A 16,342-nucleotide genomic window follows, 5' to 3' on the forward strand; every position below is an offset into this window, starting at 1 on the left:
CCTTTTCAGGATATCCCAAGGCACTTTCCACCCAGTTCAGTAGCGTTAAATATATAGTTGCCTTTGTAGCTAATCTGCCAGAAACAGCAGTGTGGTCGTCCCCAAATAATGTTTTTAGTGGCGTTGATTTGAGGGATAAATTTTGGGCAGGGTACATGAAAGGATCTGCTCTATCAAAACCCTGTCTCCCCCAGCACTCCATCCCCTTCCCAATATTGCATAAATGCTGGCCTCTCCACATTTCATGTCCGTTCTGGTGAAGAGTCATCTAGACACAAAATGTTAGCTTTCTCGCTCTCCGTGGCTGCAGCCTGACCGGCTGTGATCTCCAGCAATTTTTGGTTTTCAGTACAGCTTCCAGTATCTGCAGTAATCTGCTCCTACATGAAAGAACTCATCTGCCCTTCTTTGAAATTTTGTCACAGGATCCTTTACATCACTTCATAATAAACAGGACTTTAGTTTAACATCTCATCTGCAAAAATGGCACACCTGAGCATGCTGCACTCCCTCAGTGGTGTGCTGGAATGTAAGCCCAGATTTCAGTATTAAGGCCTCTGCAGTGAAATCACAGCATCAGAGACGAAACATCTGTCCACTGTGTCTTAGGTGACATTATAGTCCCTGATCTACAGTAAGTTAGGTAGTTTTTCTGTTCACTTTATTCCATAACCACAACCATCATCAAGGAGACAATAGTGGTGTGAGCAGGTTTGTTTAACGTGGATGTGGATCCTAGTGGCCTTTGGAAACATTGATCTTAAACACACTTTAATGTTGCATAAGACACCAATTTCTCTGCAATCATAGACATAATACAATGCAGTAGAAGGCCATTCAGCCTATTGTGTCTGCAATGCCCCATCAAAAGAGCTTCTTTTCCTCTTGCCAATCTGTTGGTATTCTCCGGAGGCTTGGATATTTCATCCCTCATGGATATTTCAACCTTCTTGAATGTCTCGATTGAACCAGCCTCCACCCATGCTTTCAGCTCTAACTATTGCAGTCAGCTGTCCCATACCCACCAGTACATTAATAATGTAAGCCGGGTTTGTACAGTCAGAATTTTTATTGGACTGTTGGGACATTCCTCTCCATTCAATTGAAATGATGCCCATCCACCCATCAACCTGAAAGTCTCGTAAGAGTACGAGAGTTGTGTCTGTGTGTGGGAGGGCTGTTGGCTAATGTAGAAAGGGTGACTGCTCCCTTGAGAAGTAATGTAGCTGGGTACTTTGATGTTAAGCCTTGCATGGGGTGTTGGTGAAATGAGTTTAGATCGCCCTAATGTTTAGTTTCTCTTCACCCTTGCAGATGCCAGCCTGTCACCCGACACAATGAAGCAGTGCCATTGGTGTATCGTGGCGTACTGGGAACATCGGACCAGAGTTGGCCGCCTGTACACTGTTTATGAACAGTCTGTCAGTATCTTCTATGACCTACCTCATGGGAACGGCTTCTGCCTCGGACAGTTAGCCCTGCACAACAGGAGCGAGACCGTCAAAAGGACTCGAAGCAAAATTGGCTATGGGATCTTACTGAGCAGAGAGCTGGATGGGGTGTGGGCGTACAACCGAAGTGAGCATCCAATCTTCGTCAATTCCCCAACGCTGGACATTCCCAATTCTCGGACTTTGATTGTTCGGAAGGTGATGCCAGGATACTCAATAAAGGTTTTTGACTATGAGAAGTCTTGCCTGCTGCAGCAAGCCACAGATACAGATTATGCAGACGGGCCATATGATCCTAACAGTGTTCGTATCAGCTTTGCGAAAGGTTGGGGACCTTGCTATTCGAGACAGTTCATCACGTCTTGCCCATGTTGGCTGGAAATAATGCTGAATAGCAGCAGATAACAGTCACCCTCCAGGAATGAAATCCTATATCAGAAAAAAAAACAAGACTATTCCAAATATCATCTACCTAGATTTAATATAAAGTTTTATATATTATATGAAATATATATTGTACTTGTAAATATGGAGTCATTTTTACATTGTAATTATTTATGTATGGTGCAATGTGTATGAATACAGAACACAACAGGAAAATGCACTTTGGTTTATATATACTCATTCAACATCAGATTAAATTATACAGCAAAAATGGGGACAAAGCCTAGTTTTGGTGTATAGTGCTGCCGTACTTTTAGTACCCAGACAAAAAGCTAACTTACCCGTAAAACAACAAAATGAGTCACTCATTGATAATAAAGTATTTGCATTATAAATCGGTCGTGCCAAGTCTTTGTTTCAGTTTGCAGGCTGTCAGTCCCTCGGTGAAGAGGTTGCTTAGACGCATTAATCAGGATTAATGTAGCGGAATGGGTCTGGGTGGGTAACTCTTTGAAGGGTCGATGTGGACTTGTTGGGCTAATGGCCTGCTTCCTCAGTGTAGGGATTCTATGAAATCTTCACCTGACATCAAAACACATGCACCTCTGCGAGGAAATTAGGGAGAAACGTCTCTCTGCAGACTGGAATTTGGGTGAAGTGAGTATTAAAGCTACATTTAAAGGAAGTTAAGTAAACATTTGGATTAAAGGAATAGAAAGAGATGCTGACCATGTTAGATGAAGGATGGGGGGGGGGGGTTCATGGGAACATAAACCCTGGTGTAGTTGGAGTTTGTGTAACTTCTGTTAGTACCAGTGGTTGATCTGGATTCCAGTGATCTGGAATCTGAGCTTCAAACACTGCGGCACATCCAGGAGGAGGAGAGTTACAGATTAGATTACATTACAGTGTGGAAACAGGACCTTCGGCCCAACAAGTCCACACCGACCCGCCGAAGCGAAACCCACCCATACCCCCACATTTACCCCTTACCTAACACTACAGGCAATTTAGCATGGCCAATTCACATGGCCCTGCACATCTTTGGACTGTGGGAGGAAACCCACGCAGACACGGGGAGAATGTGCAAACTTCACACAGTCAGTCGCCTGAGGCGGGAATTGAACCTGGGTCTCTGGCGCTGTGAGGCAGCAGTGCTAACCACTGTGCCACCGTACCTGGACGCTTTGTTTCAGGAGGCAGTCACACCTGGGAGATTAAGTAATTCACATTCAGTTAGTGATCAGGGACATCAGAGTGTGACTGGAAGTGAGGCAGGCAGGGGGAACTTAAGTACAGGAGCCTCAGCCCTTGACCTTGTCCAACAGGGATGAGATTCTTGCTCTCTGTACGGATGAGGAAAAGGGCTCCGGACAGGATGAGCCAGCTGACCACGGCACCATGGTGCAGAAGGCCATTCAAGAGGGGGGAGCAAAAAGCCAGTAGTTGTTATTGGGGATTCTATAATTAGGGGGAGAGATAGTATCTTTTGTGAGGCGGATAGGGAGTCTTGCATGGTGTGTTGCCTGCCCGGTGCCAGGGTGCGGGACATCTCCAACCGGCTTGAAAGGATATTGGAGTGGGAGGGGGAGGATCCAGTTGTTGTGGTCCACATTGGGACTAACAACATAGGCATAGCTAGGGTGGAGGACCTGTTTGGGGATTATCAAGCACTAGGAAGGAAATTGAAGTACAGGTCCTCAAGGGTCATAATCTCCGGATTACTGCCTGAGCCACATGCCAATTGGTGTAGGGATAAGAAAATTAGGGAAATAATCACGTGGTTAAGGAATTGGTGTGGGAAAGAGGGATTCCATTTCATGGGGCATTGGCATCAGTTTTGGAACCGGGCGGATCTGTACCGTTGGGACGGTCTCCACCTGAACCGATCAGGTACCAATGTTCTAGCGAAGAGGATAAATAGGGTGGTCAGTAGGACTTTAAACTTCTGAGTTGGGGGGAAGGGAAAATGAAAGCGACATGTTATCCTCCTGGAAAGATAAGCAGGAGGATAACATGTATGCAGGTGGATTTAACCTTGAGGCAGATTAGGAATGCAACAAAAAGGAAGGATAACTTAGGACATCTTATGACTTCCAATATCTCTAATGATAAGAATGTTACCATTAAGGCACTTTAACTGAATGCTCGTAGCATTCGTAACCAAGTAAATCACAGATCATCGTGAATGATTATGATGTAGTAGGCATCACAGAGACATGGTTGCAGGGGGTTCAGGACTGGCAGTTAAACATCCAAGGATTTACAACTTATCGAAAAGACAGGGAGGTGGGCAGAGGGGGCGGGGTGGCCTTGTTAGTCAAGAACAAAATTAAATCTATGGCACTGAATGACTTCGGGTTGGATGATGTGGAGTCTGTGTGGGTGTAATTGAGGAACCACAAAGGCAAAAAAACCATAATGGGAGTTATGTACAGAGCCTTTGGCAGTGGTCAGGACCAGGGGCGCAACATGTACCGGGAAATAGAAAAAGCATGTCAGAAAGGCAAGGTCACGGTGATCATGGGGGACTTCAATATGCAGGTGGACTGGGTAAATAATGTTGCCAATGGATCCAAAGAAAGGGAATTCTTGGAATGCTTACAGGATGGCTTTTTGGAACAGCTTGTCATGGAGCCCACAAGGGAGCAGGCTATTTTGGATCTAGTGCTATGTAATTAACTAGACTTTATAAAATAAAGTAAGGGAACACTTAGGAAGCAGCGATCATAATATGGTAGAGTTCAGTCTGCAGTTTGAAAGAGAGAAGGCAAAATCGATATAATGGTGTTACAGTTAAACAAAGGTAATTATGAGGGCATGAGAGAGGAACTGACGAAAATAGACTGGAAGCAGAGCCTAGCGGGGAAGACAGTAGAGCAAAAATGGCAGGAGTTTGTGGGTATAATTGAGGACACAGTACAGAGTTTCATCCCCAAGAAAAGAAAGATTATCCGGGGAGGGATTAGACAGCCATGGCTGACAAAGGAAGTTAGGAAATGTATCAAAGAAAAAGAGAGATCCTATAAAGTGGCCAAGAGCACTGGGAAATCAGAAGATTGGGAAGGCTACAAAAACAAACAGGATAACAAAGAGAGAAATAAGGAAAGAGAGGATAAAATATGAAGGTAGGCTAACCAGTAATATTAGAAATGATAGTAAAAGTTTCTTTCAATACATAACAAACAAACGACAGGCAAAAGTAGACATTGGGCCACTTCAAATTGATGCTGGAAGCCTAGTGATGGGAGATAAGGAAATAGCAGGAGAACCTAATAAGTACTTTGTGTCAGTCTTCACACTGGAAGACATGAGTAATATCCCAACAATTAAAGGGAGTCAGGGGGCTGAGTTGAGTATGGTTGCCATCACAAAAGAGATAGTGCTAGAAAAGCTAAAAGGTCTTAAAATTGACAAATCTCCTGGCCCCGATGGGCTACATCCTAGAGTTCTGAGGGAGGTGGCTGAGGAAATAGCGGAGGCATTGGTTGAGATCTTTCAAAAGTCTCTGGAGTCAGGGATGATTGGAAGATCGCTGTTTTAACCCCATTGTTCAAGAAAGGATCAAGACAAAAGATGGAAGATAATAGGCCAATTAGCCTAACCTCGGTTGTTGGTAAAATTCTAGAATCCATCGTTAAGGATGAGGTTTCTAAATTCTTGGAAGAGCAGGGTCGGATTAGAACAAGTCAACGTGGATTTAGTAAGGGGAGGTCGTGCCTGACAAACCTGTTAGAATTCTTTGAAGAGGTGACAAGTAGGTTAGACCAGGGAAACCCAGTGGATGTGGTCTATCTAGACTTCCAAAAGGCCTTTGATAAGGTGCCACACAGGCGGCTGCTGAGTAAGGTGAGGTCCCATGGTGTTCGAGGTGAGCTACTGGCATGGATTGGGGATTGGCTGTCTGACAGAAGGCAGAGAGTTGGGATAAAAGGTTATTTTTCGGAATGGCAGCCGGTGACAAACGGTGTCCCGCAGGGTTCAGTGTTGGGGCCGCAGCTGTTAACGTTATATATTAATGATCTGGATGAAGGGACTGGGGGCATTCTAGCGAAGTTTGCCGATGATACGAAGATAGGTGGACAGGCAGGTAGTACTGAGGAGGTGGGGAAGCTGCAGAAGGATCTAGACAGTTTGGGAGAGTGGTCCAGGAAATGACTGATGAAGTTCAATGCAAGGTCTTGCACTTTGAAAAAAAGAATACAAGCATGGACTACTTTCTAAACGGTGAGAAAATTCATAAAGCCAAAATACAAAGGGATCTGGGAGTGCTAGTCGAGGATTCTCTAAAGGTAAACATACAGGTTGAATCTGTGATTAAGAAAGCAAATGCAATGTTGTCATTTATCTCAAGAGGGTTGGAATATAAAAGCAGCGATGCGCTACTGAGACTTTATAAAGCTCTGGTTAGGCCCCATTTGGAGTACTGTGTCCAGTTTTGGGCCCCACACCTCAGGAGGGACATACTGGCACTGGAGCGTGTCCAACGGAGATTCACACGGATGATCCCTGGAATGGTAGGTCTAACATACGAGGAACAGCTGAGGATCCTGGGATTGTACTCATTGGAGTTTAGAAGGTTAAGGGGAGATCTAATAGAAACTCACAAGATAATACATGGCTTGGAAAGGGTGGACACTAAGAAATTGTTTCCGTTAGGCAAGGAGACTAGGACCCGTGGGCACAGCCTTAGAATTAGAGGGGGTCAATTCAGAACAGAAATGCGGAGACATTTCTTCAACAGGGCCTGTGGAATTCATTGCCACGGAGTGCAGTGGAGGCTGGGACGCTAAATGTCTTCAAGGCAGAGATTGATAAATTCTTGATGTCACAAGGAATTAAGGACTACGAGGAGAATGCGGGTAAGTGGAGTTGAAATGCCCATCAGCCATGATTAAATGGTGGAGTGGACTCGATGGGCCGAATGGCCTTACTTCCATTCCTATGTCTTATGGTCTTATGGTTATATTAAATATTTTAATGGAACCCCTTGTATGGAAACTGACATAGCCTTATCTTCTCCTGGAATTAGCTTGGATTGTGTTGTTTGACAGTGTGGCCCTAGAAAAACACAGCAGGTCAGGCAGCATCCGAGGAGCTGGAGAGTGCCTTAGGCCTGATCTGCAGTCCTCACTCTCCTTGTGCTGTTTGACGTCATACAGGGAGGCTGGCCTCTAATGCACAGCCAGTGGTACACCCAGCAGCAGATGAAGGCCAGGAGAGCTGAATGCTCTCTGATGGGTACCGCTTACCTCAATTCCTGTGAACCTGATTGACCTGTCAGTTTGTTTCATGATGGACCAAGTAACTGAAAGAGTAAGATTCCTATTCCAGTCCTTGGTGTACGGTTTAAACACGTGTTGTTGGGGGATTTGGAGGGGGAGCATGTGTATTGGAGCCCGAGTGTTGGAGCTTCATCCTGAATGGTCACTGCTGGAAACTGCATGTACTTTGATGTCAGGTGAGAATATCTATTTATGGCCCCGATTTGAACCCCCCCCCCCCCGCACACGTTACTCACAACAACACTTCGGAACCTGATTTACAGTGTATTAACTAATCAACAATCGAAGGATGTTAAATAGCCATAGTCATGGTGTTAGTCATTTGATTAGGGCTTGCACATCCTTGTTTCGTAATGCAAGGTTACCTCTCAATATTGCACTTTTTCAGCTCCCAGCCAGATTAATGCCTTTGAGAAGGTAAGAAAGCGAGCAAGGTGATACTAATTATCAAGAATTTAAGTTATAGGGAAATGTTAAAGGAATTGTCCAACTTATAGGAGGAAATCCTCACTCGTGGCATAGTTACAAAAACTTCACTCAATGAGGAGTCATAGATAGCAATGATCTTTTGCTGTTCCTGACAGTTCTTTGCCCAGATGATTTATCGCATCATACATTGCTGTGTTTACTGATCACCTATGGAAAGGCTTAACATATGCTTTGATAGAGTCAGTGGACCATTGGCGGAAAACATAGATTGAAACATTTCCTTACCCAGTCAGTGAGTTGTGATCTGGGCGGTACTAGTGGAAGGAGGGTCAATAGCAACTTCCAAAAGGGAGCTGGGAAAATAAATGGAAATGGAGACGTGCTGAATTATTCAGAAACAGCAACATGAAACCTAATTGCATCCCTTTCGAGAAGAGTTGGCGAGTGAGTGAACTGGTCTTTCACTGTATTCACGTAGGGCAGTAAGAGCTATGGAACTGTGACCAGCAGAAAAACCCATTGTTGATGTTTATGTAATCCATTCACTGACCATTGGATACTGAGGCTGATTATAGTAAGTCACAGCCGAGTTTCATACCTGTCTGTTTATTTTGGGAACCTATAACAATGCAAATAACAGTCAAAATATGTTGAGATCAATTTACACGACATTAATTGTTCTGGATAGGGGACACTGTTTTGGTGTAACCAGATGAAATGTGGTGGTGGAGGACCTGTATAACAATGCTATGGATGACAGGAGGGTTAAAGAACTCATGTTAATGTTTCCGAAACAAAAGTCGAAGCAGTACTTCCACGTTCTTAAGCTTAATAAAATGTGGCATAAAATAGGTGTGACATAATGAAAATCTAGAAAAGTTAAGTCATTCTATAGAAAGTTAACATATAACACCCACTTATCTCTCTCTCTCTGTCAATATATAGCTAGTTATATAGAGTAGATAGTATAGAAGCAATCCTGATGGTGTAACCTCTATACATATATAGTGAGATATATCTGTAATATGTATGGATTGATTTAAAGAAAGAGTAGCTCAAATCCAGCTACCCAAAAACTGGTGGAATGTGAAGATGTCTTTTTTATAATCTTGCATGCATCAATTTTGTTTGTCCAGTTTGCTTTTAAAAAAAAACTAGGACGATTCAGTGAGGTGCTGCATTAATGTGATGCAGCTCCAGTTGCTGGCTTGTATGCACCACGTCCCATTCTATCCCACTTTCTGAGTCATCTTTGACCTCAACTTGACCTGAATTTCCAGTGGCCTAAACCACCTGACTTGAAATGGGAAAATGTCAGAAATGCAACACAACCTGATCCCCGACAGTGCTGGGTTTGCAATGCTGTACCTGTAGAAAATCAGGAAATTGTGTCCCTGGAGACGGAGGCCAGTTGGTCCATGATGTTTGAACTGGCTCACTGAGCATTTTGATTTAATGCCAAACTTTTGCCTATTCCCGGTGACCCTGCAAATAACCATCCAATACTCACTGGAAAACCTCAGTTGAACCTCCGTCCACCACATTTCCAGGCAGTGCATTCAGACCCTGCTCATTAAGTGCAAGAGGTTTTTCTCACCACGGATTTGTTTCTTTCGCAAAACTTTTAAAAACCATGTCCTCTGGTTCTTGATAAGTTTCTTCCTATCCACTCTGCCCAGATTCCTCAGAGAGCCATAGAGATGTACAGCATAGAAACAGGCCCTTCAGTCCAACTCATCCATGCCGACCAGTTATCCCAACCCAATCTAGTCCCATTTGCCAGCATTTGATCCATATCCCTCTAAACCCTTTCTATTCATGTACCCAGATGCCTTTTAATGCTGCAATTGTACCAGCCTTCACCTCTTCCTGCAGCAGTTCATTCCATACACACACCACACTCTGCCCCCTAGGTCCCTTTTAAATCTTTCCCCTCTCACCCTAAACATATGCCCTCCTCTAGTGGAGTTTTGGACTCCCCTATCCCGGGGAAAGACCTTGTCTATTTACCCTATCCATACCCCTCATGATTTTATAAACCTCTATAAGGTCACCCCTCAGCCACTGACACTCCAGGGAAAACAGCCTCAGCCTTTTCAGCCTCCCCCTATAGCTCAAACCCTCCCACCCTGGCAACATCCTTGTAAACCTTATCTGAACCCTTTCAAGTTTCACAACATCCTACCTGTAGCAAGGAGACCATAATTGTGCAACATATTCCAAAAGTGACCTAACCAATGTCCTGTACAGCCACATCATGACACTCCAACTCCTATAGTCAATGCACTGACCAATAAAAGCATAATTTGGGAACTTCTATCAAAATCTCTCAGACTTCACTGCTCTACAGAAAACATACCCAACTTCTCCAGTCCATCCGTGGATGGATTCCTACTCTGTGCTGATTAGCTATTTCAGCAGTAATTGGGAATTGCATATGAACCAAACAGGAGTAAATGAGACAACATTTCCACCCCCCATTACTATTCCTTACTGAGAAAGATATCTGTGGATTCCGAGTGACAAATCTATCTCCATCTGTTGACAGTGGCTAGGCTGATTTGGGAAATAGTCGAGTTGTTAAGATTCTGACCACCTTTCGGTACTAATGGAATTACATCAGAAGATTTAAAATCCTAGTAATGAGGAGCAATGAATTATGAATACAACTTCAGAGAGAGGTCATGGTTAAGGGAGTGGGGTCAGTAATATAACTGAATATCCACATAATATCTGTTGCTTCACTGAGAAATAAATTATATACAAGGTAGACGGTTTGAAAAAGTGAATTGCAAAGGACACTGTGGTGGCTTCCATCTTTTACCTTGAAAAGTTAGGTCCCATCATCAGTTGACCCCTTTGGAAAATTTAATTTAATAATTTCAGGTGATGCACTTTGGGAAGAATAACAGGAAGACAGAGTACTGGGTCGATGGAAAGATTCTTGGTAGTGTGGATGTGCAGAGGGATCTTGGAGTCCATGTACATAGATCCCTGAAAGTTGCCACCCAGGTGGATAGTGCTGTTAAGAAGGCATACGGTGTGTTAGGTTTTATTGGTAGAGGAATTGAGTTCCAGAACCGCAATATCATGCTGCAACTGTACAAAACGCTGGTGCGGCCACACTTGGAATATTGTGTACAGTTCTGTCCCCATATTTCAGGAAGGATGTGGAAGCATTGGAAAGGGTGCAGAGGAGATTTACCAGGATGTTGCCTGATCTGGAGGGAAGGTCTTATGAGAAAAGGCTGAGAGACTTGAACCTGTTCTCATTGGCAAGAAGAAGGCTAAGAGGGGACTTGATAGAGACATACAAGATGATCAGAGGATTAGATAGGGTAGGCAAAGAAAGACTTTTTTCCTAGGATGATGACGTCAGCTTGTATGAGAGGGCATCTCTACAAATTTAGAGGTGATAGATTTAAGTCAGATGTCAGAGGCAGGTTCTTTACGCAGAGAGTGGTAAGGGCGTGGAATGCCCTACCTGCTAATGTAGTCAACTCAGCCACATTAGGGAGATTTAAACAATTCTTAGATAAGCACATGGATGATTTTGGGATAGTGTAGGGGGATGAGCTGAGAATAGTTCACAGGTCAGTGCAACATTGAGGGCCGAAGGGCCTGTTCTGCGCTGTATTGGTCTATGTTCTATGTTCTAATACTGACATACCAAGTAATGGCTACCCCAGCTATGAGTTGCAGACAGGAATTTAATGAAAGCTATGGCGTTACTTTCTATAATATCCACACAAATGTAAATGTAATTGAGGATTTGGATGATTTACAAATATAGAATAACCAATACCTAAGGGAACTGCAGATTAAAACTTAATTGAGGCATTAAGATAGTATTCTAAAAATAAACTGTCATTCTAGGGGTGAGGTACATACTGGAATCTAATTGAGGGGATTTGAATAGTTTACATATCGAAAAAATGGTTACCCGGAGCATATTAAAATCTGGAATATAATTGATGGAGCCATGGTATTTAGAACATAGAAGCGAACAGCACAGAACAGGCCCTTTGGCCCACGATGTTGTGCCGAGACTTACTCCTAATGTAAAATATAGTAACTTAACCTACTCTCCCCTCAACTCACTGCTATCCATGTGCATGTCCGGCAGTCGCTTAAATGTCCCCAATGACTTTGCTTCCACCACCTCAGCTGGCAACACATTCCATGCATTCACAACTCTCTGTGTAAAGAGCCTACCTCTGACACCTCCTTTATACCTTCCTCCTACTATCTTCAAACTATGACTCTTCATACCAGTTCAATCCTGCCCTGGGGAAAAGTCCCTGGCTATTGACTCTATCTATTCCTCTCATTATTTTGTACACCTCGATCAGGTCTCCTCTCTTCCTCCTTCTCTCCAGAGAGAAAAGTCTGAGCTTATTCAGCCTTTCTTCATAAGGCAAGCCCTCCAGTCCAGGCAGCATCCTGGGAAACCTTCTTTGCACCCTCTCCAAAACCTCTGTATCTTTCCTATAGTAGGGCGACCAGAACTGGACACAATATTCCAAGTGTGGTATCACCAGGGACTTGTAAAGCTGCAGCAAAACCTCGTGGCTCTTAAACTCGATACCCCTGTTAATGAAAGCCAAAACACCATATGCTTTCTTAAGTCCCTCTGTTCCTCCACACTGCCAAGAATCCTATCTTTAATCCTATATTCCCCTTTGTAGAAATTAACATTTACTTGGGAACAGTTTGCAGATTGGAGCTTAACTCAGGGGTCCAAATGTTTCCAGACAGAAGTAATCTGTGTTTCTATATCACCTTATCTTGGAACACACCAAAACCAATGAAGTATTTTTGAGATGTAGTCACTGTTTTAATGTAAGAACTAAAGCAGGCAACCTGTGCACAGCAAGCTCCCACCAACTACTGTGAGATGAATGCTTTAATGATGTTGGATGAAGGATAGATTTTAATCAGATTTATCAAAAGAGTAGATGGGACTGATTAGAATCTAACTGAAGAATTCAGCTGACTTATGTATCGAAAGTAATTGATTTGCAGGGGTGTATTATAAACCGGAATCTATTTCAAGTTTATAGATTAAAAAAAACAGATTCCCAGGATTAAGCTAATGCAGCACGGTGGGTCAGTGGTTAGCACTGCTGCCTCACAGCGCCAGGGACCTGAGTTCGATTCCCACCTCAGGTGACTGTCTGTGTGGAGTTTGCACATTCTCCCCGTGTCTGCGTGGGTTTCCTCCAGGTGTCTGGTTTCCTCCCACAGTCCAAAGATGTGCAGGTTAGGTGAATTGGCCATGCTAATTTGCCCAAAGTGTTAGGTGCATTAGTCAGAGAGGAATGAGTCTGGGTGGGTTACTCTTCGGACGTTTGGTGTAGACTTGTTGGGCCAAAGGGCCTGTTTCCACACTGTAGGGAATCTAATCTAATCTAAACAGTCAAATCTAGAACTGACAAAAAAAACTAAACAGTTACCCAGAAACTACAGCTTATTTGAAATCAACATCTGTATGTTGAGTGGTTAAGTCAGTTGGCTGTACACTGGCATTGTTAATGCAGAATTAGGCTTTATTGTCACATGTACTCAAGTACAGGGATAGAGGAGTACAGAGAAAAGTGTACAACGTCACCATTCACAGAGCCATCTTAGGTACAATGTAAATAGGTACAAAACCTGAGGTAAAAAGTAGAAAAATAATGAAGTTAAGTTAAAAGTGCAACATTACAGTTCTTCTCATTATAAAGGAGTAAATAAAAATTCCTTCAGTGGCTGAGATAATCTTCTTCTCAACCAATCCCTTCACCTGATCATGCTCAGATTAAACCCCACCAGTTGTTTCCCTGTAATGAGCGAGTGGGACTATACCTTTACAATGATGTGATTCCAGCCTTAGCGTGTGTGCAATCAGTACGTTGTCATGAAAATCAGCCTCACTAAGAATAATGTTTGAATTCTAGATTTTTAAAAAATGTATATTCTCCAGTCTTTTCTGATCATTCCTTTCCATGGGCCAAACTATACATAAATATATAAAATAATGTACATTTGTGAATTATAATAATTGATGAGCAATGGAGTTGAATGTTATTGGGGATAGATGGAATTGTCAGCCATGATTTTATTGAACGGTGGAGTGGGGTTGAAGGACAGAGTGGCCTGGTCCTGCTCTTCATGTATACATTCACACAGACAGAAAGCAAACCAAACCAGTTTTGTTAGAATGTTTCTGCTTTTAAATTCTCCTCATATCATCAAAACAGTCTGTACGCCTGACCTTGATACAGGAGGTCCCGATTCACAAACGTCTGACTTACAAACGCTCGTATCTTCGACCGTGATCCCACACAGGGGTGTAATGTTAAAGACCCAGCATGCAAACATCTCCTGTTCTCATGAAAAGCTCCTCTATATTGTCCTGCATTTAGTTCTGATTTGTGTCCAAATCAATTGCGAATAGACTCCAGAACAGAACCCGTTCACTACCTGGGGACTACCTGTAATTTTCATTTTTATTTAACCTATTTTTTTTAATCAACCTGGGAGACTGGTTAAAAAGGTGAGATCTCGTGGAATATAGGGAGAACTAGCCATTTCGATACAGAACTGGCTTGAAGGTAGAAGACAGAGGGTGGTGGTGGAGGGTTGCTTTTCAGACTGGAGGCCTGTGACCAGTGGAGTGCCAAAGGATTGGTGCTGGGTCCACTACTCTTCATCATTTATATAAATGATTTGGATGAGAGCATAAGAGGTATAGTTAGTAAGTTTGCAGATGACACCAAAATTGGAGGTGTAGAGGATAATGAACAAGGTTTCCTCTGATTACACTGGAATCTTGATCAGATGGGCCAATGGGCTGAGGAGTGGCAGATGGAGTTTAATTCAGATAAATGCAAGATGCTACATTTTGGAAAAGCAAATCAGAGCAGGACTTATACACTTAATGGTAAGGTCCTGGGGAGTGTTGCTGAACAAAGAGACCTGGGAGTGCAGTTTCATAGTTCCTTGAAGATAGAGTCGCAGGTAGATAAGATAGTGAAGAAGGTGTTTAGAATGCTTTCCTTTATTGGTCAGAGTATTGAGTATAGGCTTTGGGAGCTAAAAATGTGTTGCTGGAAAAGCGCAGCAGGTCAGGCAGCATCCAAGGAGCAGGAGAATCGACATTTCGGGCATGAGCCCTTCTTCCGGCTCATGCCTGAAACGTCGATTCTCCTGCTCCTTGGATGCTGCCTGACCTGCTGCACTTTTCCAGCAACACATTTTCAGCTCTGATGTCCAGCATCTGCGGTCCTCACTTTCTCCTATAGGCTTTGGGAGGTCATGTTGCGGCTATACAGGACATCGGTTAGGCCACTTTTAGAATATTGGGTGCAATTCTGGTCTCCTTCCAATCAGAAGGATGTTGTGAAACTTGAAAGGGTTCAGAAAAGATTTACAAGGATGTTGCCAGGGTTGGAGGACTTGAGCTATAGGGAGAGGCTGAATAGGCTGTGGCTGTTTTCCCTGGAGCGTTGGAGGCTGAGGAGTGACCTTATAGAGGTTTACAAAATTTTGCGAGGCATGGATAGGATAAATAGACAATGTCTTTTCCTTGGGATGGGGGAGTCTGGAACTATGTTTAAGGTGAGAAGGGAAAGATATAAAAAGGATTTAAGGGGCAACGTTTTCACGCACAGGATGGTGCTTGTATGGAATGAGCTGCCAGAGGAAGTGGTGGAGGCTGGTACAATTGCAATATTTAAAAAGCCTCTGGATGGGTATATATGTCGGAAGGGTTTCGAGGGATATGAGCCAAGTGCTGCCAAATGGGACTAGATTAGGTTGTGATATCTGATCGGCATGGACGAGTTAGCCGAAGGGTCTGTTTCCATGCTGTACATCCCACATGACTCTATGATAACCTGTTCAGGGATGTTATTACACACCCTCTGGAGCAGGTGGGACTTGAACACGGGCCTCTCAGTCCAAGGGTAGGGTTACTGCCACTGCGTGGGGACTGCCTGTAAAATGTGTCCCCTCTACAGTTTACCTCAATAGCGTCTTTGTCATGTTGCTTCCTTTGCCAACAGCTACATTGTCACCAACGGGAGAATCAATGTAAAGAAAAGGATATTGCGAATGTCTCTTTACTTTACTCACTAAGGTGAGGAATGATACTTGTGGGAGAGATAACAATTTGCCCATTTCAAGCTCCTAGAAACCACATCAAGCATTCTTAGTCAATTACAGGATAATCCAAGAGCCACTTAAATGCCGAAAATGTGTTGCTGGAAAAGCGCAGCAGGTCAGGCAGCATCCAAGGAGCAGGGGAATCGACGTTTTGGGCATGAGCCCTTCTTCAGGAATTAGCCACTTAAATGCCTCTTGCCTGACCAACCATGTACAGATCAAAGCTGTTGTATAAAATAATGGTTCTGAAAGGGTTAATGTTGGAGACTGCATGAAGGTCCACTCAATCTAGTGATGTCATATGGGCTTATCGTACGTCTTGATTTTCTTGTGAAATGTCCTGGTGAGAGCACAGCGAAAGATTTTGACACAATGTGACTTCTTCTGTAATGGTATTAAATCAATTGGAGGTTAACTTTGTAAGACTCTTTAGGAATTTGACAGGGTAGATGTGGAAAGGTTTGTGGAGGTTTGTAGCTCAGGTTGAGGTTTAGGGTGTAAGTTTGCTCGCTGAGCTGTAGGTTTGATATCCAGACGTTTCATTACCTGGCTAGGTAACATCAACAGTGGCGACCTCCAAGTGAAGCGAAGCTGTTGTCTCCTGCTTTCAATTTGTATCTTTCTCCTGGATGGGGTTCATGGGGT

General features: G+C 43.4%; 1 protein-coding gene across 1 annotated transcript in view; it reads left to right on the forward strand.

Annotated features, from left to right (window-relative positions):
• LOC122540895 (SMAD family member 6) overlaps positions 1–2,230 on the forward strand; it is a 58,773-nt gene extending 56,543 nt beyond the window's left edge. Inside the window, exon 4 of the mRNA XM_043677170.2 lies at positions 1,315–2,230. Coding sequence (XP_043533105.2) covers positions 1,315–1,856 — 542 coding nt within the window. The 3' untranslated portion in view covers positions 1,857–2,230. The remainder of the gene's footprint in view (positions 1–1,314) is intronic.
• Positions 2,231–16,342: the final 14,112 nt, after the last annotated feature.

Source organism: Chiloscyllium plagiosum, unplaced genomic scaffold, assembly GCF_037043375.1.
Source record: "Chiloscyllium plagiosum isolate Xiang-an unplaced genomic scaffold, Cpla_swu_hap1 HiC_scaffold_39, whole genome shotgun sequence".
NCBI classification, from domain to species: Eukaryota; Metazoa; Chordata; class Chondrichthyes; order Orectolobiformes; family Hemiscylliidae; genus Chiloscyllium; species Chiloscyllium plagiosum.